Raw genomic sequence first — 22,886 nt, forward strand, 5'->3', positions numbered from 1 at the left:
GGGGCCGGGGCCGGCGCTGACTCAGCCGCCGCCGCCCCGGGCCGTGACGCGCCGAGGGGCGGTCGCTGCCACCTCCATATAACGCGGCGGCGGAGCCCGTGCGGAGCTCACAGCGGCCCTTTCCTGCCAGGGGGGAGAGGTGCTGAGCAGCCGGGCACCCCTTCGCCTTCCTCCTCTTTCCTCCTCCTCTTCCTCGTCGTCGTCCTCCCGGCGCCAGCCGCGCCTTCGCCGGCTTCGATGAAACTGGCAGCGATGATCAAGAAGATGTGTCCCAGCGAGGCCGAGCTGAGCATCCCCGCCAAGAACTGCTACCGCATGGTCATCCTGGGCTCCTCCAAGGTGGGCAAGACGGCCATCGTCTCGCGCTTCCTCACCGGCCGCTTCGAGGAGCAGTACACCCCCACCATCGAGGACTTCCACCGCAAGTTCTACAGCATCCGCGGCGAGGTCTACCAGCTCGACATCCTGGACACGTCGGGCAACCACCCCTTCCCGGCCATGCGCCGCCTCTCCATCCTCACAGGTACTTGGCTGGGGAGCGCCGGGAGGAAATGGGGGGGGGGGTTCTCGGTGGATTTGGGGGTTTATTGCTCGCTTTGGGGATGGGTTTTCCAGCCCCGGGAGGAGGGAGGTGGGATTTTGTGGGTGCACGGGGGTGGGTAACTTGGTTTGGTGCAAAGGGGGTGCTGCCCGGTCCGTCCCTCCCCGGTCTCTGTATGGCTTTCCCTGGGGGGGGGTCTCGGTGTGTGTCGCCGTCCCCGCAACCATCTCACGTCCCCGCTTTGTCCCCAGGCGACGTGTTCATCCTCGTGTTCAGCCTGGACAACCGGGACTCCTTTGAGGAGGTGCAGCGCCTGAAGCAGCAAATCCTGGAGACCAAGTCGTGCCTGAAGAACAAAACCAAGGAGAACATAGAGGTGCCCCTGGTCATCTGCGGCAACAAGGGCGACCGGGACTTTTACCGGGAGGTGCAGCCCCGGGAGATCGAGCAGCTGGTGGGGGGAGACCCCAAGAAATGCGCCTACTTCGAGATCTCGGCCAAGAAGAACAGCAGCCTGGACCAGATGTTCCAGGCGCTCTTCGCCATGGCCAAGCTGCCCAGCGAGATGAGCCCCGACCTGCACCGCAAGGTCTCGGTCCAGTACTGCGACATCCTGCACAAGAAGGCGCTGAAAGGCAAGAAGCTGCTCAAAGAGGGCGGCCGCGGCGGCGCGGAGGAGGCGTACGGCATCGTGGCTCCCTTCGCCCGCCGGCCCAGCGTCCACAGCGACCTCATGTACATCCGGGAGAAAGCCATCGGCGGCGGGCACGGCAAGGAGAAGGACCGCTGCGTGATCAGCTAGGAGCCCCCGCAGACGCGGAGGAAGGAAGGAAAGAAGGAAGGAAGGCAGGGAGGGGGAAAGAGGCTCGGTTCCGAAGTGACTTTGGGCAGGCAGGAGGGTGGGCAGGCGCCCACCCGGGCAGAGGGACTTGCTTCTTCCCCAGCCTCCCTCCTCCCGTGGGTCGGCTTTCCTCGGCTCCCACCCCCGGGGCACATTTTGGGAGAGGGGGATGCGGCGGGGGAAGATTTGGAGGGCAGGAGGGGGGTGCCAGGAGCAGCCTCCTCTGGGGAAGAGAGACGGAGAAAGGGCGGATGGGTGGCGAGGAGGGAGGATGAGCCCGGAGGGCGCAGACCTCGTGTTTCTTTCCCTCCCAAAACGCCCAGCCTTGGGCCAGGGCATCGCTCTCAGGAGGGAGGGCAGAGACCTGTGAGAATCCACTTGGGGCTTTGGGTTTGTTTTTGTTTTGTTTCGTTATTACTTGAGAAGCCGTGCACGGACTCTGGCTCTGTGTCGTGTGTTTGTCTGTGTTTGCAAGACACGTGCAGAAGACACTCCTAAGCTGTTGCAAAGACATTGCAGAGTTACGGCCCCAATGGACCAAAAACTGACTCTTGTTTACATTTGTCTTGTCTGATTTGCAAGATTTGGGGGGCGGGGGGAGTGGGAAGGGTTTTTTTAATGAGAACATAATAGGCACTTTATGTAGGTATTGCTTGTCACTGACATGAACAAAAAATCTTCAAGTGTTTCTACCATGGGTGAAACTTGATGTTTTATTTTTTCTACAAAATAAAAAAAAAAAATCTTTTTCAAATGACACTTGTGGGTCTGCTTTTTTCTCTTTGCCAGTCCCCAAAGCAAAACCAAATCCTGTCAAACCGAGACCCGAGCCCAGCTCCGAGGCGCTAAAAGTCGCCTCTCAACCCAATCCCTTTATTACACCACTTTCCCCGACTCCCAGTGCAAAGGTTTCTGTCTCTGAAAGCAGCCGGTTTCTTGCCACACAGGGTAACAAGGGGCCACGCAAGCTGTTACTCAAGCAGGTCACTGAGCCAGAACTCTTTCCACACTTCACTGGGTAACGCTGATTTGCGATCCTGTCAACTTCATGACACACCGGGCATTGGCATGTCATTCACTGCAGAAACCAAGGAAAATGACATCATTTAATTATAAAGAGCTTATTGTGTTTCATGCCTTTTCCCGGTTAAATAAACACACTTTAATGATGTCAACAGAGACTGATTCATTTGCGCCCCGTCCAGGATATTGTTTTTATTTTGCAACATGAGTAAAGGAAGTACTTTGCTTGAAAGGTCACCTTTGCATCTGATGGTTTTTAATCTCTTGGTAATAGTAAGTCACAGCAACCATTGCTGGAAGTGAAAGGATAAGGTGAAAGCTCTTTGAAGAGGAGCTCTCGCCAGCTTCAGGTTCTCAGAAGCAGCCTGTTTCTGTTTCAGATCATTTTCAGCAACCCCATTCCGCCCTCAAGTTGCAGAACAGACTTACATTTAATACATTTTAATGAGGAAAAATTCTACTGAAGCCATAAAAGTAAGGTGGGTGAGTGAGATTGCAAACAAAACCTCTTCAGTTTGGTCTAAAACTTGGATTCGAGTTAACAGAGTTAACTTGTTCCTGTATTAAGTGCCAGACATTTCTTTGGAAAACACTTTGTTTCTTCCAGCTCTTCATACGCCCTTGTTTCTCAGGAACAGCAACTGGCAAAAGAAGGGAAACCTCCGTCCAGGCATGAGACACAAGAATTTATTGAACTGGGACAGGCAACGGCTGGAAGAAAGGTAATTTCGGTAATAAAAAGCGTGTACATTGTGCTTTGTTTATCTTGGTGTTCTGCTTTGCTCAGAGTTTACACGCTGGCACCGTCCCAAAGAAATTACTAGTAAAGCAACTCCAGCGGGAACAGAGCAATCTCTAGGCTACAGGTGAGTTGCAACCATCCCAGCTCCCAGCGAGCATAATTACCTGCCTCTTGGCTTAGGGAAGCAAAATCGTACCCAAACAGATCTTGCTTCTCTTCTTTTGAGGGCACGAATGCTACCGGCCCTCAGATGCCGGTTCTCAACAGATACTGTACTTCCCTGGCTGGTTTTTCACTCCCCCACTGCTGACGCGCACCTTCTTTCAGCGTAACTCGGAGAACCATGAGATTAAAGGTTCCGTCACATATTTGTTAGTCGGTTGAGATGCCGTGCTGCTTACCAGGTTGTCATCCGACACCGTAACCGCTAGCAGCGGGAGGACAGAGGACAGGGAGTTCTGGGATCCATCTGAACACAATGCCGCATTCGAGAGCTTTCCACGAGCCACTGGCAAATGTTCAAGCCACTCAAATATTTGCACTTGTGGGAAGCCCCTGGAGCACTTAAGATACGGAACTGCCCCATCCTGTTGAGCCTGACTTCTGTCACTTACGGAGCAACTAAAAGCTGTTGTCATTTACACCTGCTGGTTTGATTCTGCTTTCCCTTCTTCTGCGTCAGGAGTAAGATGCCCAGCGTACTGCCTACAAGCTGTGCTCCCCCAAGCAGATGTGGGGGACCAACGCACCCAAAGCACGCTGAAATCCACTCCCCTGGCAGCCCGTTTTGCTTTCCCAAGTCACCCCCCTTCCAAAAAAGTGATGTTAAGAGAGAGGAGCTGGGCCCAGGCTACGCACTTGCTCTGTACTGCCCAAGTCCTACCCCTGCTCAGCCCACATGCACTCAGTGAATACACAACGGGGGCAGTTTGGAGTTTCTAAATCTTTACTTGACTCATCTCAGACACAACCACCACTTGTTTAAAAACAGAGAAAGAGAGAGACATACAAAACTGACTGAGAGCAATCGTTCCTCTTTTATACACACAAACTGCAAAGTGCCCCAGAGACCCTTTCCAGCAGCAGGGCCAAACAGCTTGTGCTTCCCTCTTATGCTTCCTTTTGATGTTTGGCCGCTTTTGTCCATTCAGAAGCGAATAAAAAAATGCAGAAAATGCCCCCTTTTTCCTTTTCAGCTTAACCAGCGGGTATTTTGACCTTTAGTGAGGAGAAAACACAATGCCCCCTGCTTGCTTGAATGAAAAAAAAAAAAACAAACTCACACATGGAGAGAAAAACCAGAGATGCATATATAAATGCACACAGTCCTACAGCAGATCAACGTGAAGACACCGCTGTAATCGTCGTATGTGAGGCACACAAGAACTGTTCTGGTTCGGTGTCACATGCCTGTGATCCACAGACACGACTTCAGAGCAATGTGACAAAAAAAGCACGTAAGAAAGAAAAGTAAACTTCTGACACCTTTTTCTCTCTGCTTCAGCCAGGAGAGGTACCCCTGACCCTGCGAGCAGAGCTGCTCCCTTCCTACTCCTTGGGGATTTCAAACATGCAAAGGCTCTTGTACTTCTGCAGCAGTTCGTTTTTGGTCCGGACCTGCTCCCGTAGGTTCTGCAGCTGCTGCTGCTGCTGCTCCGGGCTGACGCTGATGCCGGGCATGGAGCTGATCAGCTTCCTCATCTCCTGGAACTTGTTCTTGAGTTCATTCAGCACCTGGTGAACATCCTGGCTGTCCTTGTCCATGCTGCAGAGGAGAGAAAACAGAGACACTATTCACGTCTGCTTTTGGAAAGGTGCCTTCAGCCCGATGTGGGGATTGCTATTTCCAGTGTAATCAAGGCTTAAACTGGAATTCACTGGGAAACTTTTGCTCCTGGTATCTAGCTACACACACCTAATTCACCTCTGCCAATAAAATAACCACAGATAGATAAACGGACTGGGTAGCCTCTGAGACAAACTGCTTTCCTGGTAATTTCCAGCACACAATGCAGTTACCTTAGGTCCCATTCCACTGGTCAGGAGCTGGTTTAGAGCTTTAAAACATTACCACAAAATAGGCTAAATTCTCACTCTTTATTTTTTTTCGGTATCTCTCTTTAGGGACGGTAAGATTATGCATGTGTGTTGTGTGTAGGCACCTGTGAAAAAAGATCTCAGGCTCGCCTGTGACCTGTTGCTGAAGTAATCCGAAAAATCAATGCAGTCAAACAGCTTGACAGCAGAAAATGGAAATTGTTCCCCAAAGTATCAGAGAGTGTCCAATGGCAGAGAAAATGGTACTTTGGAGCTTTAAAACGACTCTCTGGGGATGTATACCTAATAAAAGAGAAGTGACAGCTTATTTTTTAAGAGCAGCACAATTGCTTCTGCAGCCAGCTCTGTGCTTTTCAAGGATCAGTGTTGTCTGAGGCAGCGTCTGCCCTCAAACCCTCATTAGTATCTGCCTCAGCTTTGTTAGCAGCAGCGAGAAGTTTTACGATTCCAGGCGAAAGCAAGTCTGCGCTTCCAGGGCGCCTGCTAATAGCGAAAGCGGGATTCTAACGGCCTTTGAAATCTGGGAGCCCGTTCAATAGCCAGCCCTAAAAATAAACCTCCTTGGCATGACCAGGGCTGAGAGGTGCTTGATTATAACTTTGGGGAATCGTGACATGGCTGAGAGCAAAACTTTTAACCAGATGGTCCTGTTCGTTTCAAAAGCCTGTCGGAACAAAATATTCATTACTCTCTTCTAAATAAAACTGCAGCTGGTACTATAATGTATCCCCATTATGCAGGCATTTACGGTCAGGTCGGCAGTGGAAAAATACAGGCACACACACACGCTGCACGTCTGGGGAAGGATGGGTTGACACTGCCTTTAATCCATGATAGCTGCAGGGTGGCTTTAAAAAGGCCATCCAGGACTCTCCGAGGCTTATTCCCTTACCTACACCTAGAGAATGGATAGTTGTCTGTCCAGGTGGTTGATCCAAGGAATAATTATTTCAGTTTTTGTTTTTGTTTTTTAATTTTTGGGTGATTTCCCTGCTGGATCAAGACATTGAAGCGACTCCCTCTTTGAGGGCATGGACAGAGGTGAGAGGAAGAGAAAGAGATTCAGCCACCTGCAATAACCCAGGATTAAATGCAATGTCCAGCCACAGCCTGTGCTGAAGGAGCACGCTTAGGACATCCCTTAAAGGACTGAGTTCTTGAAAGCCCTCGCAGGCTTCCCCTGCTCTCCTTCACTGGTGTCACTCCACCACATCCCGCCTGGGGCTCCTGGTTACGCCAGCACAACCGATTAGCGGTAGAGCCATGCGCTGGGACCGCACAAGCAATGCCGTTTGTTTGTACAAGGGTGAAAATAACAGCAAGCCCTGCTTGGGAAAACTTTCTCGGGGACCCAAACGACAGGAAAGAGCACGTGGCCTTGAGTGTAAGCAAATTTACGCGATACATCATCGCTCCTGAACACCGAGTCACCTTGGAGATGAGGTGTCTTCAGGGCTGAGTCAGTGTCAAAACAGCAGGGCTGGGCTCTGAGTCTAGCGGCCGTGTTAAAGGATAATACGTTTGCCATCTGTCAGGGACACGAGGCGACACATCCCACCGCTCGGCTCTGCGGTCCTACGCGCCTGCAGCACCGCTCAGCACAGCTACATCTGCTCACACCGCCCAGGAAAAGCCAGGTGCCAGCCCGGTGGAGGTAGCGGGGTAGTGGGAGTGGGCGGCTCAGCAGGACAGGGCACAGGATATCCAGGGAACTGTCATCTGCGGGTCGCCACGACCTGCTCGGTGACAAATCGCAGGCTGGGAGGTCTCGGCCCAGGGCTCCTGCCCGCTTTGCTTATGGACACGGATGCAGCTGGCAACGGGCTCAAGCTCCCCGCTGTGGTCTGGGCAGATCAGGCAGGGTCAGCCTCAGGGGGAGCTGCAGCACAGTGGGGAAACTGAGGCCGGGGTTTGTGTTCTCACGCCTGCCCTGCATCTGGACTGGTGTGGCAGGGGGTTTTGTCTTTCCTTGCCACAGCTCTCACGGTGCCGTCGTTAAGGGTGAGCCTCTCTCAGCACTCGGATAGGTTTGGTACAAGCGAAACACCAGCAGGAAACAAACCAGCCTCGGTCCCCATACAAGCATGCAGGGAACGGGCAGTTGGTCCCATAACTGGTAACAGGGGAACGTGTGCTTTCTGTGCCCCAGTGAGAGCACAGAGAGGGCCCTGGATGGATGTTCACAGCAGTGCCATGGTCCTGCTGGGAGCTCACCTCTGACGGGGCTGCCCTAGGCCAAAACCACCCCAGTTTTCAGGATCCTTTTGCAAACGCCTTTACCCCTAAAGCACCCATCTCGAACCAGGAAGAGAACGATTCAACCTGTAACGCTGCAGAAGCCATCCTGTTTTTTTACAACACCCCAGGAACGGGCTGCGCTGCTGCTCCGGGACTGCCTGTACTTTCTGAGGCAGTTCCCAGCCAAACGGCGGGGTTATGCAGAGCAATAACCCAGCACGAGCGCGCTGCTCCTGCTCCTGGGTGTTGGCGCCGGGCGGTGCACCTGGGCACCACCTCGGTGACCCAAACAGCGCCCGGGTAGGGGTGTGCCTCAGGGCTTGGGGCTGCTCCAGCTCCTGCCACCCTTCCCAGAGCCCCAGCCAGGAGGCAGAGGGCAGGGGAGATACGCTGGGGGGGGGGGGGGGGTGGGGTGAGGAGGATCCCTGCAGGGGGGCACCCCGCTGCCCCGCTCCCCACCCGGGGCACTCCCGGCCCGGCGCCCCGCAGGCAAGCCGGGGAAGCTCGGGGAAGGCCCGTGCCGAGGCTCGGAGGCCGCCGTTACCATTTGATGATGTCGTGGACGAGCGGCAGGAAGGAGAACTCCTCCTGCGCCGGCGGCGGAGGAGGAGGAGGCGGCTTCTGCTCGGCGGGGGGCTCGGCCGACGGCGGCTCCTCGGCGGGGGCCCGGGCGGCGGCGCCCCCCGAGGCCATGGCGGCCCCCAGCCCGCGGCCGCGGCGCCGCGCAGTGACGGCACGGGGCGGAGCTCGGCCGGGGCTGGGCCGGGGCTCGGGCCTGCGCTGGGGCCAGGGCTCGGCTGGGGCCTGGGGCCGCGGCTGGAGCCTGGGGCTGGAGTTGGGCCGGGGGCCGGGGCCTGGGGCCGAAGCCCGGGGTGTGCGCCAGGGCCTGGGCTTGAGCCTGGGGCCGCGCGCTGGGGCCTGCAGCAAGGCCCCGTGCCCGAGCCTGGATCCGGGCCTGTCGCAGAATCACAGAGTCACCTAGGTTGGAAGAGACCTCCAAGATCACCTAGTCACAGAATGACAGCAGCTTACATAGTCCAGCCTCTGACCTAACACCAACAAGTCGTCCACTAAACCGTATCGCTAAGCTCTACATCTAAACACCATTGAAAGACCTCCAGGGGTGGTGACTCAACCACTTCCCTGGGCAGCCATTCCGATGCCTAACAACCCTTTTCGGTAAAGAAGTTCTTCCTAATATCCAACCTATGCCAGGGTCTGGGTCTGTTCTCCCAGCGCTACAGCCCGCAGTCCGCACTGATCACCCCGCAGGGACAGCTCCAGCCCCTCAGCAGATGGGGGGTGTCCCCAGCCTGTGTGCATCCCTGCCTTTCCCGCTGGTCCTTGCGGGAGGAATTGTGTTATTCTGTGTTAAATGAGTAACCATTGCACTCTTCTACCCCAGCAGGGTTTGGTTGTGTCCATAAGATCTCAGCTTTCTGCCGTGTTTTTTCATTAACTGCTGTCCTTAGTTTAACTTTAACCTAACTGAGGACAACGCATCGAGGTGGCTGACGAGCTGTTTTGTAACACAGATAGATGCCTACACAAGAGCTGGCTTTCTGTGTGAGGGAAGAAGCACTGGGTATATCTGTTGGAGGGAAAGAAAAACATTGGCAGAGAGCTGGGACTTAAAACTGGAGGAATCTGGAGGGACAGAGACAGAAGTCTGGTGCCAAGGCTGGGACCTGAGTGAAGCTGGGAGAGGTGAAAGAAATGAAGCTGGGAGAGGGGAAAGAAATGGGGTTATCACATGCCTGACCTGCAGGTGAAGGAGGTGGTTGGAGAGGGTGCCCTGCCTGGAAGCCAGGAGGTCGGGGATGGTGCCCCTCAGTACCACGGTCCTCCGAGTTTGCTTCAGCAAACTGCCGCTGCCATGTTTAAACCACTCTATCAATACACAGCGATAATAATGCCAGCCGTAATCACAAGTTTTGCTTCCTGGATTGGCTTTGAGAAAATACATAATTTTTCATTTGAAATAGGCCTCCATGCTCATCAGTTAGTTATAGGCTGAGGATGACTGGGAAGGCAATTTTCTATTTTTTCAAAGCAATTTCTTTCGAAAAGCAAACAGGGGCTATTTATATATCAAATGAGAATGCTGGTAACCATTTGTACACGTGGAGTATTGACTGCTTGCTCTAAATATAGCAGATGCAATTGTTCACTTTGTTCCTACTGTCAGGAATAGATCCCAGCTTGGGCACCGGTGCTGGAATGTGCGAGGAGCCCCGGGGAACCCAGGACCTGCTGAGCAGATCCCTGTGGGAAGGCTGGTGGGATTTACGGTCCTTGACTGAGCCAAGCAGGAGGTACAGGATGCTGCGTCCTTTGCGTGGGGCTGAGCAGAGAGGTTCGTTTCTGCACGTTGTTTTATGGGCTTTTCTAAAGCGAGATTCAATTCAGCCTCACGGGGGTCGTTTTTCTTCTGTACCGTGCTGGGTTTAACTCTCCCCTTGACTTTATTGAGGAGTGTGGTTAATTGCTAGGCTGCTGGGTGCCTGCCTCTGATGGGTGAGTCAGGCAGTCATTAGGGTAGGTGACAACATGCAGATACCATTCAAACACAACTACAGCGCTGTCAATCAGCATTTCTTTGTGCCATTCAGTTCCCATTTTGGTTCACATGTTCCCACAGCAGCTGGAACACGCAGCTTTGTCTCGGTGGCATTCAGCCCTGTCCCTGCCTCGCACCTTCCCTTTCTCATGGGAACAGCTCCTCCAGCTCCTTCAGGTGACCCATTCCCATCCTTTGGGACTTGTCATGTCTCCTGACAAGTTCAGGGGAGAAAGAAGATGTTTTGCAGTGAGGAAGTGGTGCCACTGGCTCCTCCATTACCAAAGACGCTGGTGAATCGATCAGATGAGACTGTGTGGTCACAATTTGAGTGTCATCCTCTTGCCTCTACCATGACTGGTGTGTCTACAGCCCTGGAGAGGACTGTGGGGACCTCGGCCCTAATCTTCACCTGCCCTTGCAGAGCTCCAGGCTGTGAGACCCTTATCCGCACAGGGTGACTCTTCGATGGCCCGGGTTACATCCTTGTAGTGCAGTTCCTAATAGGTAGACATCATCCTCAACATGATCTTCACCCTCCACATCACTTTAAAACCCTGCCAGGGTCTCCATCTCAGCTGGAAGGGCTGTGTCTGGCCCTCCCGCTGTTCTCTGATGGAGCTCTCATTGCTCTGCAGATCTTCCTAATTTTCAGTCTGGTTTTCACCCACTTTCAGATCCTCAGCCGAAAGGTTTGAGTGAGCAACCTCTGAAAATTCCTAGTGAGGCAGCTAAAGCATGAACAAAGATCCTTAGCGTTGAATGAAAAGAATAATTTCCCCCCTAGATTTGGTAATAAACCCAAAGTGCAAATGATTGTCCTGTTTTTTATCAGTATGTAGATTGCACTCTTTGTATAATTTACTTGCTGGACATCCAGGTTCTGAAATGTGCAGATGTCTCCAGACCATCTGATCTCTCACATCTTGAAGCTATCACATAAGCTCATTGCTTGCCCAAACATTTGGTTAACCTGTTATCCTAAAAAACAGCTGATCAAATAAAGCCTGTCTGGAGCCTCTTATTGCCTGTTTCTTTGCAATGCTAATATTATTCTTTTTTTCCTGTCATTTCTGTACAAATTGCATCTCATGCCTGCTTCCAAAGGTAATTTGGGGGAGTTTTACCACCGGCTATTTAACAGAGCACCATGCAGCTCCGTGCCTCTCACCAATGTTTCCTTACAACGACCTGACATTTTTATGAGGATGGTCTGGCATTTCACCAGGCCCCTCTCTCTCTGCTGTCCATCTGGAGCTTACAGTGCGATCGCCACCAGCTCTGTTATCATTTTTTACTACGTGGCTATCATTGTGTCGAACTTTATCTCTCCATCCTGCCCCGGTACCACATTGTCGACCCGAATTTTCTATTTAAAGGCCTGCCAAGCTGCTGTGGTGGGATAAGTCTGTAGCGCTAAGTCAGGGAGGTGCTGTCAGGGTTGTGGCCACCTGGCACGGGGCGATAAGAATAAGAAGTTACAGCTCCTGTCGGCCCCTGGGCAAGCAGCCTGGGGCTGTGGTCAGCAGCATGAGAACATTGGCCCTTTTTGCCGGGTTGTGGCTGCGAGCCTGCAGAGATTCCTGCCCAGCATCCCCCTAATTTTGATCAGGTGGAAATTTGGGCCCATTTCAGGCCCTGGTGTCCCTGGTGCTTTGAGGGATGCTGCCAGGAATGAGGGGGCCGTAAGCTGAGCATCATCCAAACACATCTGAAGCACCAGAGCCACCCAGTGCCAGGGGAACTCGGCAATGTCCCATCCTGGGGCTGCCCTGGGGAGAAGGCCATCGTCCCATGGCCCAGGAGATGCCACCCTCGAGGAGAGTGGCCTCCACATCCAAGGAAAACCTAGCATTTGGGGAAAATTTGAGGCAGAGGAGGCTTGGCCCAGCTGGTTGTGGCTCCGGGTTGGATGTCAGAGCCGCAGGGCATTGACCCGGCCGTGAAGGCCAGAGCTTGAGTGCACCAAAATTCGGGGGGGGAGAAGGGGGACGAGCCAAGGGCGCGGGGAGTGTCCGGCGATCTCGTGATGTTCGCTGATGCCACGCCACCGCTGAGCAAACGTGGGGGCCTGCCAGGGCTGCAGTCCCCCCCCGGGGGAGGTATCCGAGCCAGCGCGTGGGCAAGGAGAGCGCGGAGAGCTTCTTGCACAAGGTCAGCTACGCAGAAACATGGATCCAGGAAAACACACAGCCAGACCGGCCGCAGCCCCCGGCCTGGCCCATCTCCTGATGCAGGCAGCTCTGAGCTTTGCTGCCTCCCACCCTCAATTTTCACTAAGTGCAAAGGGGCAAAACTCACCCCGCAGAGCTTGGAGTGTGAGTTGGGGGTGTCAAACCCACCCCTAAAGAGGAGAGTGCCCAGTACCACTGGGCAAAATCAGCTCTGGGCCCCTGCTGGTATCTCCTGTAGCGTGCTTGACTCAGCAGTGTCCTTGCTGTTATTTGCAAACAATGAGCTAGCCGCAAAACACGTGCCGCCAAACACGTGAGGCGGCGGCGTTTGGAGCTCTCGACATGCAATGAGAGCCTCGAAGCAACGCTGCGAGAGCCTGCAGCAGCGCCCAGCACCCAGTGTGGGCAAGGATTGCTTCCTGACACCCCAGCTGCACACACCGTGCTTTGGAAAGGTGCTGGAGGGGGACAGTATGTATGTGTGCGTCCCTGTGTACGTGGATATGTGGGTCCCAGGGCAGCACTGCCCTGCACTGGCATGGTGCAGGTTTTAATTCTTGCCCTGTTCAGAGAACAGACTTGTCAGGATCGATTTATCCGGATCCGTGTAGCAGGGACGTGCTAATAGGACTGCATTAAGGACTCGATTGAAATCCCCGCTCCCTTTCTTGGTGTCGTTCTTGTTCTGCTAAAGTGGGTCAGGCTTTGTTGATGTGTTTGTCAGGTTCCCTTCAAGCGCGGCAGGAAAAGCCATTCCATGAAGAGTCTGAGCAGATCAAAATGCTGCTCTTCGGTTACCTAAAACATGGGGAGAGGAAATGGGCTTGTTTGGACTTCGTTTTGGCACCACTGCAGAGACACCGTGTAAGATTTAAGCCCGTCCTTTGCTTCAGTTGCAAATACTATTTTGGTATCACTGGCCTGATTACTGAAAACAAATTTTACCGAGGCTCTGCGAGATGAATCAGGCAGCCTTGAAGGACGCAGTTTGATGTGTCGGAGCAGTGGGTTTCTGGGGCAGCACCGGCGTGGTTGGAGACACGCTGCCTGTGCAAATCAAGGCACCGGGAGGTTCAGTGATGGAGAAGTCCCCATCCATAGCAAGAAACCTTTTAATCTTTGTTCAGCCTTGCTTGCTCCTTTTCCTTGCCTGGAGAAAGGTACGTTTCTGAGGCCGTGCTGAGGGCAGCGTTTTGGGGAGGCTTCCTCCTGCTGCTGCCCAGGGCCGGCAGCCTGTGGGGCACCGTGTTGTGGCCCCACAGCCCCAGCCCCACTCCCGGCCCCGAGGGGTATCACCCAGCCCTGTTTGCCGAGGGTTTAATATTTAGCCGCTAATAAACAAAGCCTATCAGGCTTTGCTGACCAGGTAGCTATATTTTCCTGAGAAGTTCGCTGCTCTTGCAGGACAAACAAGCCCAGGATGTGGTGGCACGCTTGCCAGAGATAAAGTTTTCAATGGAAAATGCCCCGCGTTCCCCCAGAGCTCGCTCCCCACATTCCTCCAGCTCCCACCCCCTCTCCCCAGGCACTCCTTGGGCATCAGCCGGTGATCCAGTACCCAGCCACATCCAAACCTGCCCTAATGCTTTCCTTCCAGCCTGGCTGCACTCTGATTTATTCAGGGAGGGGTTGTTTATCTGCCTGGGACTGGTTTGGGATTTTGGCTCCAAGCAGCCGTCAGGGAGCAGGGATTACTTCTAGCAGCAGTGAAACGAGGTTTTTAAACAATGTCAAGGGGAAAAACAAAAAGCTTTCCTTGTTCTGAATTGAGAAATTTGAGAAATCGCCCTTTTACGCGTTTTCCCCATGGGCATTTCTCAGCCAGCAGTCTGAGTTCTGCCCCCAGAGGAACGTGCCCTGCAGCCCTGCTCGGCAGCTGCCGCCGGGGTTGGTGCCCATCAGGTACCCAGGGCTCGATCCAGCCCCGGCTGCCGCCCATTTCTAAATAGATAAAGAGATAAAGCTGAGCCCAGCCCCACTTCTCCCGTGATGGAGCCTGGCAAGGAGGGAGGCAGGAGCACCACGCGAGGCAGCTTGGTCCCTAGCACCATCTTCTGTTCCGTCCTTAATCCGAATACAAACAAATGTCATCAGAGAGTGACATTCGGCTTCCAGGCAACCCCTTCCCTTGTCCTGGCTGTCCTTCCCGTGCAGAATGGCCCCTCCTGGTGTTGCAGGAGGCTCTCGTGGTGCTCCTGCTTGGTGTGCTCTTCCTCCTGGCGGGGCTGGGCACTGCTCCCCTGCCCCACGGGGATTGCGCCCGGGAGCTGGCCGCCGGCCGGCCCATCCCGGCATCGCGCAGCGCCTGCACGGATAATTGCTCTAAGTCTAATTGTTCCTGCTGGATAACGAGCGTTTTTGCATCGTCATCCCCAGCTGCAGAGAGCATCATCCGAGCTGCTATTTCTGGGGTGGAAAGCAGCTCCTCTGAGCCAGCAGAGGCTGAATCAGGCTGGCTCTGGCCGCCCTGAACCAAGCTGCAGCACCAAGCAGCCCCCGCTGAGCGCTGCGCTGCTGGCATGGTTCGGAGCAAGGCACGGGCCAGGGATGGTTTCCAAAGGGCAGCCTGGACACGAGGGCATGCGAATGTGGGATTTCCAGCGTTTTAATGAAACACAGCCAAACCCCCGGGGGTTCATGTCTCCAAAGTGCCCTTACCTCACCCAGACACCACGGCGACCCTGTGGGATGCAGAGGGCTGAGGATACGTGAACACACGTGGATGTGCACGCACCTGGGATGGGGCAAGCAGCCCCCTTCCCCCTGGCATCAGACGGACCAGCTGCAGGGCAGAAACCCCAAATGGGCATTGGTTTCTTCACCATCAAGTGCTCTGCAGGACCTGGGCACCCGCCACCTCCCAGGCAGGGCCAGCTGCAGGAAGCCTGAGAAGCCTGGAAGCATTTGCCAGGAGAAGGGGGTTGTTTTACACCCTGCCTTGGCTTCAGGAGGGGGTTTGGAGACATCAACGTGGCATAAAAGCAAAAAGGCTTTCCTGCCAGGTTGTCACTTGAGCCCCTAATGCCATGCACAACCCCCTGGAAATGGGTTTGCAAAGGATGCTGCTGAAAATGCCTTGGGAAAGGGTGGTTCACGGCTTGAGATAAGAGTCCTGTGGACTGGTTAGGCAAGGAGAGAGAGGAAAAAATGTGTCAGGCCAAGAGAAGGGAGAGATAAGCAGGGCATCCGGGCTGGGAGCACAAAGCCGCCAGCCTTCCCGGCGCCATGGGGCTGCAAGGTGGCTGGATCCGGGCCGGGACAGCCTGGGCTGGAGCCAGCCACGTGGCAGAGCCTGGCCTCCAGCGGGGCTTGGGGCAAGGGGAAGGGGTTTACAGGGACAGGGTGATGGGGATGGCTCCCCCAGCCCAATATGAGCCATACAACCTGCACCCTGCTCTCTAGAGAGAAAGACGCTCATTTAGCCCTATTGATCTGTTCTGTCGGTGACCATATTTAAGACCTCTGGGAATTGCAGTGTGCTGCCTTCCTATCAGCTCACTCCCGCTCCCAGCTTTTGGGGCCGGGGTACATCTTGTACTGAAACAGCCTCCTGCCCGGAGCTGGATTTTGGGGAGCCGGGAGGGAGAGCACTGTCCCTGATAGCCACCAGGGCTAATTGCACATTGCATCCTAATTGTGGTTCTTGATGTTCTCTCAAACCAAAGGCACAATATAGCTGGAAGATGGGAAATTCAGGGAGCTGGGAGCACCCTCTGGAGCTGGCAGCAAGGGGGTGGCTGCTCGAGGGCTCATCTGTGGCTCCTGGTTTTGCAGGAGCCCTTCTCCCCTGCCAAGCCAGCTACTTGGTGTCTCTCCTGCCACCGTTCCCTCCTTCCTACCCTGTGCCACATCCACCCTGGCACCCCAGGAGGGAAGCTGGGCACTGAGGATGCTCCTCACGCTCATCCCAGCACCGCTGCACCCATGCACCTGAAGGCAGCCGAGCCCATGCGCGCGCGCGCTTCCCCGGTGCCAGATCCGTACTTACAGCCGCTGTATATACACTATAATCCACCCACGGGGTGGCCAGGCTGTACTTGGCCGGGAAGGACAGAACATCCTTGTGATTCAAAAGGTCAAAACGAATGTCAGTGCGCTCTCGGCTTGAGTCAGCAGGAATGCAAAGCTGCCTTGGGGACGCGGGGTGCTCGCAGGGACGGTTTGGGGCCGTTGGGTAGGGTGGTCCCGGCACGGCGGGCAGGGAGAGGCACGGGGTCCACGGCAGAACTGTCCCTGATGATATCGGGATGTGTGAACAGCTTTGCACGCTCAGCCCCGCTCTCCTTCTGGCTGTTCCAGGTTGAATCCGGCAGAGAGGAGAGAGGGCACGGGCACATCGAGCGGCGCTCGAGGAAGCTGAGCCAGGGCGGATGTCTGGGGTTGATTTCCAGGTGACAGAGTCGCTGCCTCATCCCTTGAGCTCCTGTCTCCGTGCCCAACGATTTTCTCTGCTAATAATCTCCGCTGAGCAGGTGACAACACACACAGGCACCCAGCACAGGGCCGAGGGGATGTTTCGGAGCCCGATGTGCCGACGGCAGGGCCGTGCGGTGTTCCTGCCCTATGGATTTCATACATCTGTCCCCTGCCCACCCCAGCAGAAAGCCCTGGATGTCAGCAGCACCAACCCCTCCAGGTACTTGGTGCTTCACTGCCATGTGCCACCCCGAGCTGGCTGCATTTGGGGGCAGGTGAAGCATTCCCACGTGTGTGTCCCCAGCACACCTGGGCTGTGGCACGTGCCGGTCCCCGCGCTGCTCCCCGTGCGCACCGAGCGGCGTTGGAGCCAGCAATGCCACCGCGCCTGGCAGGGCTCTGGCGGCCCCGACCTTTCTGGCTTTGAAAACAGGCCGGGAACAAGCCGCACTTTTGTTTTCAGTTCAGGAGCTGGAACGGGACCTTCGGGCTGTTCCCGGGACATCGCAGCGGCCCGGCTGCCGCCGGGGAGGGGGGGGGGGGGGGGGGCCGTGATGCTGCACCCCGTGCGCAGCGGGCGGCCTCGCTGCACCCTTGTCCCGGCCCCATTTTGTCCTTCGGCGGCAGAGCTCCAGCTCAGGGCTGCAGACAGGGCTCTCCCCTATCTCACCCGACGGCGGGGCCGAGGGGGTCCCACCGTGGGACAGCCTTCGGGGGAAGCGCCAGCAGCTCCGGCCGCGGCTCACGTGCCCGGGGAGTTCAGCGAGTTCGGCCGTGCCGCTGCCTGGTGGGACACGTGCCCGCTGCCCCCGGCATCAGGGGGCACTCAGCTGGAACACCAGCGTGCGAGGAATGCGGTCCCCGCCTTGTCTCACCCCTCAAACCTCGCTCGTGCCCCCCCACCCCCACCCTGAGCAGCCCCTGAACCTTGGGGATGCAGCCAGGGAGAGGAGGGCGGTGGGCTGGCAGCTTACGATCGTCACACGGGGAAAAAGAGGGCTGAAAAATGGGGTTATCCAGGGACTCGAGGCCCTTCAAGTCACAGGAATTAGGGACAGTGCAGCCCTGAAGCACCAAAATTTGGAGGACGTGCCTGGGGAGCCCAGGGCTGGCACCAGTTTGCTGCTGGGTACCGTGGCCACAAGGCGGGCAGCAGACAGATGACAGGGGATTTTTTTTCCTCTGGTATGGAAAGGGGTATTTCTAAGAAGAAACGACAAATCCCTCCATCCCCCCATAGCCAGTGGATACCTGACCGTCACCCACCGCCTGCCCCAAGGAGCCCCAGGCAGCTCGCTGCTTCCTGGCCGCCTCCTTATCAACCTCCCACACCCACAGGTAGGAAAACAACCCGCTGCCTTCCCGTAGGAGGTTGTGGAGCTGACCACTGATGAGAAATCACCTGAACCCTGCCACGTCCCCGTGTTTGGGAGCCACCGTCTGCGCCGAGCTCTGGCCGGCACTTCCCAGCAGCGCTGCGGGCGCTGATAACGCCCGGGAGCCGCTCGAGCTGCCCTGCGATATGCAGGGGCTGATTAATCTTGGTGAGAGGCAAGTTCCTAGCAGCCGGCACAGGCTCAGGCTTTCTGCAGCTGTCTCGATAGGGAAACACGGGGTTCAAAAGGAAAGCAAGGCTCCCAGGTAACCTCAGCAGCAGGGACTTCAGGAGCTCGCTCGGAAAATCAAGTGTATCGTCTGTGCCACAGCACTGAAGACGATGTGAGGCCGTTCGTGTGTCCCGTGGTGTTTGGTCAGCCTTGTGCTGAGCCCCTCGTCCCTTACACCTTGTCCCATGTCCCCCGTGCCTTGTGCCAAGGCAGGTCAGGGACCTGATCCGTCCGAAAGCTGAGGCTTTGCGCCCCAGCCCCGCGGGGCCCGGCGGGCTCGGTGCCACAGCGAGGTGCCACAGGGCCAGCTCTTGTTTGCGTCTCCGCATCACAGCCCCGCCAGCCAAAAACAAGGTCTTTGTTTTCGCTGCCTGACGGCTGACCCCTGGCCCTCCCCGGGGACGGGTCCCTGAAGGCTGGCGGGGATTTACGGCCAGACGTGATTTATGCTGGAGGTGGAGCGGGACGGAGCCGTCGCGGCCGGCAGGGACCCAACAGCACGGCTGTCCCGGCCTGACCCTACCCGGCACGGGGAGCAAAACCCTGGGGGCAGACAGACGTCCCCCGGGGACCGAGGTGGTATCCATAGGGTGGGCCGCAAGGTGCAAATGTTTGATCCCTCATCAGGAGGAACAGGTACGAGTTGATAAAGCGCAAATATTTGCCTCTGGTTTGGTGTCTCGGGGGAGCTTTGCTCCTCTTCTCCTGTCCAGGATGGGTGCGGAAGGAGATGGCACCACTGGGAGAACAACGGGTGAGCCGAAGGCAGCACGGGGTGAGCTGGTGTCGGGCTCAGGGAAAGAAACTGAGCACTAAAACAAAGCAGAGGGGCCATGGATATAAGGGGCTACTGAGTATCCAGGGCCTGGGACACCCCAAAAAATGCCTGGAAGCTGCATGGGAGGGAAATGTGTGGGTGCAGGTGAGGGGGGAAGCCCATCGGAGCGGAGCCGGCTGGGACGTGGGCTCATACCCCAGCAGAGGCAGCTCTGTGTGGGCGATGGGGCCATGGGGCCATCACCCCTCCTGGCACCCCCTGCCCCGTTTCCAAGCCATGTGGCACAGCCCTGGGGTGTCTGATAAACCCCAAACGTGCTTCTGCACAGCCCCGGGCACCTCTGCTCCCTGCACCATCACCCTCCCGTGCTCGGGGGGACAAGGAAGCATCCCCAGATGCCCCCCACACCCCGACGCGTTCCCCCCAGCACTCAGCCACCTCTCGCTTCCTCCTTGGCTCCTGCTTATCAGTGCGGGGCTGCGGGTCCAGACCAAACAGCCGCCCCCGCACTGGGGAGCAGCGGGGAGGTTCGGGACCCAGACAACCCAACAGAAGCGCCTTGTCTTCTGCTGCGTGTTGAAATCCAGCCCTGGGTGCCCCCGGGCGGCTCCACGCTCCCTTCCCTCCTCCCTGCCCTCCTGGGTGAGAGGTCTGCCTTGCTCAGCTCTGTTTACCAAGCCGTGGATTTTCCCCTCCAGCCGTTTCTGTATTCTTGCAGAACCGCCTTGGCCGAGCAAGTGAAAGCTCAGCACCAATACCCGCACCAGTTCCAACCAGCGAGGAGCTGGGGACAGCTAGGGTGCTGGGACACCGGGGTCACCCCAAACCTGGCTCTGGCTGGGGGACCGCTGGGGACCACCATCCCCCGGGCAGCTGGGACAGGGCTGTCCCCTCCCGAACCTGGGGCAGAGGCGTCCCCCGCCTCCCGCGTCACCAGCATCCCTCCTGGGACAGTCGGGGACAGGGGCCGGCCCCCGATACAAAGAGCCTTTGGTGCTGAAACGCCTCTGGGGCAGCTCTGCGGGAGTGCGGTGGGACGCACGGCCAGCCTGCGCCGGGGTCACGCTCTTCCCACTGGGCTTTTACCGCCCAGTGAGCTGCTGCAGGAGGAAAGAGGTTGGTGTAGTTGTGATTTATTCCTGCTGAAATGAACCAGCATCTGTCCCCACAGCCTGAGGTTACCCTGGTGCCGGGTGGCACTCAGTAGTATGGTCTGTATTTTTGGGTAGACCTGTGTGGAGCCAGGAGATGGACTCAATGATCCTTGTGGGTCCCCTTCCATCTCGTCATATTCTGTGATTCTCTGATTCTGTAATTCTCTGACCCTCACCCTGCTCTGCCCCACATTCGGGGAAGCTGTGCCGAGTCCTTCCGCATGGCCAGGGGGTATCAGGACTGTGCAGCATCCCCATGGCGAGCCCGTCTCCCTGCCCACCACCTCCCGCTAACATTTTCCGAGCCCGATGCTCATTTTCACCCAAATTACACGCAGAGCCAGAAGTCAAAAGGCTATTTCTTCGCGCTTCAGGAGAATTGCTGATGGAGAGGAGAGGCCTTTCCTGCTGAGCAAAACGCTGCAGCGTGAGCCCAGCCCTTTACGAGACACCGGAGCAGTCATGGAGCGGCTGAGCATCAAGGCAAAACTTCGTGGGGAATCTGGCTGCCTTGGGCTGCCCGCTTACGGCGCTGCTGGGTTTGTTTTGTTCTGAGCTCGAGATACCGGCCGGACAAAAAAATGCTTTGTAAGTACTGAATTAAAAGGATGATGCAAAACCCGCAGGGTGCCTCGGATAGAAAACGTGAGCGGCCGGCAGTCGGCACCCGCGGGGTGCAGGCTGTTTGGAGAACAGGGGGTTCCTGCGATTAGCCTGCTCGGATGACTCAGTGCATAACCACCAGTTACACACTACATTTAATCTGGGGTCAAAAGTCACGGATAATTCAAACCACGCAGAAAATGTTTATCGCACGCTTGCCGTAGCTGTTTGTTTCTGCTACTCGTTGTTTGGCCCAAACAACCTCAGCAAAACAAACGCGCTCCGGCCCGGGGTCGGGGCTACCTGCGGCAGCTCAGCCTCTGCCTGCATCCACCCCCAAATTTTTCTCAGTCTCATTTCATCTCGGGCATTTGCTATGGGGGGGGGGGGGGGGGGGGGGGGGGGGAAAGGATGGTGCAAGGCAAAACCTCCCCTCCAAAGCCTGGTTATTCCGCTGTTTGTGCAGGCAACTGCAGCAAAAGTGCCCTCGGTGCCCCACCGTAGCGTAGCTCAGATGCTGCCTCCCTTCAGCACATCTCCCTTCAGCACAGCTTCCCCAGTTTGGTTCCTGCCCCATTTTTTTTTCTCCTGGGCAGCTTCTTTCCAGCCTGAGCCGCAAGCTGCCACTTCAAACCAGCCTGGTATCAACAAGGAGGTGGTGGGGATGTTCGGAAAGGCCCTGCCTGGTGAGGTTAATGGAGCAAAGGATCTCAGATCACTGAGAACACTGAGCAGGACAAAGGCTTCTGGAGCTCGGAGGCTTCGCAGACATGAGGACCAGCTCACCCGTGGCTGGGCACGACGATGCCGATCTCCCACCCCTCTCCTCCTGCCCTGGAGCTGGCGGCCCCAGCCCCGTGGTGCCGGCACGGCCGGAGGGTTTGGCTGGCAAACTGGGGTCTGAGTCAGAGCCAGAGCCATGCCCGACCTGGAAGCGCTGATTCTTCTTCCCGGCACTGATACATCTGCACAGGGAGGAGGAGAAACCCTCTGGGACAAGGAAGAGAAAACACGGGAGCAGGAACAAATAGCACAGCAATAATCGTGCTGATAGCTCTTGGTGTGCATGCAGCAGTTTCCAGAGCTTCACAAACATTAATTACCGCTGGTGGGCAGCGCGGTGCGATGGTTCCCATTTTCCCAACTAGGGAGAGCAGAGAAGTGATCATCTGCTTAAATCCTCTTTAATTTAATCCTGGGGAGCTTGCAGGAAAATCCTGAGCCCGTTTCAGGACACGGGTCCGTCAGAGCCCCTCGGGACCAGGAGCTGCTTGGGAGAGCGATGCACCAAAGGGTGCTGGTAGCTGCGCGTCATGCCCTGGGCACAGGCTTGGAAACACAGGGCAGCAGTGCCAGGGATGCCAAGAAAGGCTCATGGAGCAGCCAGAACGCTTGTGGCTTCCCAAAAGGCTCATTGTGTGGCTGGGGCCTCTGCGGTTTGCCAGCCCGGGGCGGTTTGGGCTCCTCTCGCCCTTTGCCAGCCTCTGTTCGCCCTGTGGCAGCTTGGGCGTCTCGGGATGCACAATTCTCTCAGCAAGAGCCACAGCAGCTGCCAGGAACGGGCTTAAGGGCGAAGGAAGCCAAGGAGCTGGGGAAGGGATGGAGCTGGGGAAGGGATGGAGCTGGGGAAGGAAGGGATGGAGCTGGGGAAGGAAGGGCTGGAGCTCTACTCCCGAGAAGGGCTCCGACGCTCCCGGGGCTCTGCTCTGTTTTCCTGGCCAGTGAAGCAGAGCTGCTCACAGGGAAGCCAGTGGCTGGGCTGCTGGGAACGGCAGCCAGGATGCCTGGCACTTGGAAAAAGCTAAAATTGGTTAATTTAGGGTGTCCGGTGCCTTTTTCTTTAAAGATACCTGTTTTGCGTTCCACAGCAAGCTGTACCCCTGTGACGCATGCTGCAAGGTGCTTTTGTCTAAGGATGGGGGCTACGCTTGGGGTTGAGCCGAGGGGCTGGAAATGAGGGAGCTTAAAGCTAGCAAGAGCGGAAGAAAAGCACATTTATCTGTTCTCGAGCTAATATTGAAGCCTGCAGGTTTCTCACATACGGTGCTTTTAAATTTCCCACTGCATACCAACTCACCAGCCCTACAGATGGAAAAGCCTGCTCTGCTGTGGCACCGGCCAGTTTTCTCAGTGACTTGTTGGGGTTAGTGG

The 22,886-nt window shown here is 56.3% G+C and overlaps 2 protein-coding genes and 1 long non-coding RNA gene across 4 annotated transcripts; 2 read left to right on the forward strand and 1 right to left on the reverse strand.

The window, feature by feature from the left end:
• Positions 1–93: 93 nt before the first annotated feature.
• On the forward strand, positions 94–4,425 carry RASD1 (ras related dexamethasone induced 1). Of its 2 annotated transcripts, none has more exons than XM_066977607.1 (2): positions 94–523; positions 864–4,425. In XM_066977607.1, exons 1-2 carry the CDS (start codon positions 238–240, stop codon positions 1,655–1,657), a joined length of 1,080 nt encoding a protein of 359 aa, XP_066833708.1. In that variant the 5' UTR covers positions 94–237; the 3' UTR covers positions 1,658–4,425. The 2 variants fall into 2 exon arrangements, with proteins under 2 accessions (XP_066833708.1, XP_013030504.2); XM_013175050.3 differs by having other exon boundaries at positions 98–523; positions 793–1,569.
• On the reverse strand, positions 4,076–8,178 carry MED9 (mediator complex subunit 9). The gene is made up of 2 exons (XM_048065901.2): positions 7,988–8,178; positions 4,076–4,912 (listed from the first exon to the last, which is right to left on the reverse strand). Exons 1-2 carry the CDS (start codon positions 8,134–8,136, stop codon positions 4,696–4,698), a joined length of 366 nt encoding a protein of 121 aa, XP_047921858.1. The 5' UTR covers positions 8,137–8,178; the 3' UTR covers positions 4,076–4,695.
• LOC125182995 (uncharacterized) lies at positions 6,177–20,717 on the forward strand. Its single transcript, XR_010825079.1, has 3 exons — positions 6,177–6,842; positions 16,477–16,813; positions 20,507–20,717. It is a non-coding gene; the product is annotated as an uncharacterized lncRNA (long non-coding RNA).
• Positions 20,718–22,886: the final 2,169 nt, after the last annotated feature.

Source organism: Anser cygnoides, chromosome 15, assembly GCF_040182565.1.
Source record: "Anser cygnoides isolate HZ-2024a breed goose chromosome 15, Taihu_goose_T2T_genome, whole genome shotgun sequence".
In the NCBI taxonomy this organism is placed as follows: Eukaryota; Metazoa; Chordata; class Aves; order Anseriformes; family Anatidae; genus Anser; species Anser cygnoides.

Coding starts and splice junctions, on each gene's coding strand:
- RASD1 (XM_066977607.1), top strand. CDS start 238: ATGAAACTGGCAGCGATGATCAAGAAGATGTGTCCCAGCGAGGCCGAG. Junction 524..863: donor CCGCCTCTCCATCCTCACAG/GTACTTGGCTGG, acceptor CGCCTGAAGCAG/CAAATCCTGGAGACCAAGTC.
- MED9 (XM_048065901.2), bottom strand. CDS start 8,136: ATGGCCTCGGGGGGCGCCGCCGCCCGGGCCCCCGCCGAGGAGCCGCCG. Junction 4,913..7,987: donor GTCCACGACATCATCAAATG/GTAACGGCGGCC, acceptor TCTCCTCTGCAG/CATGGACAAGGACAGCCAGG.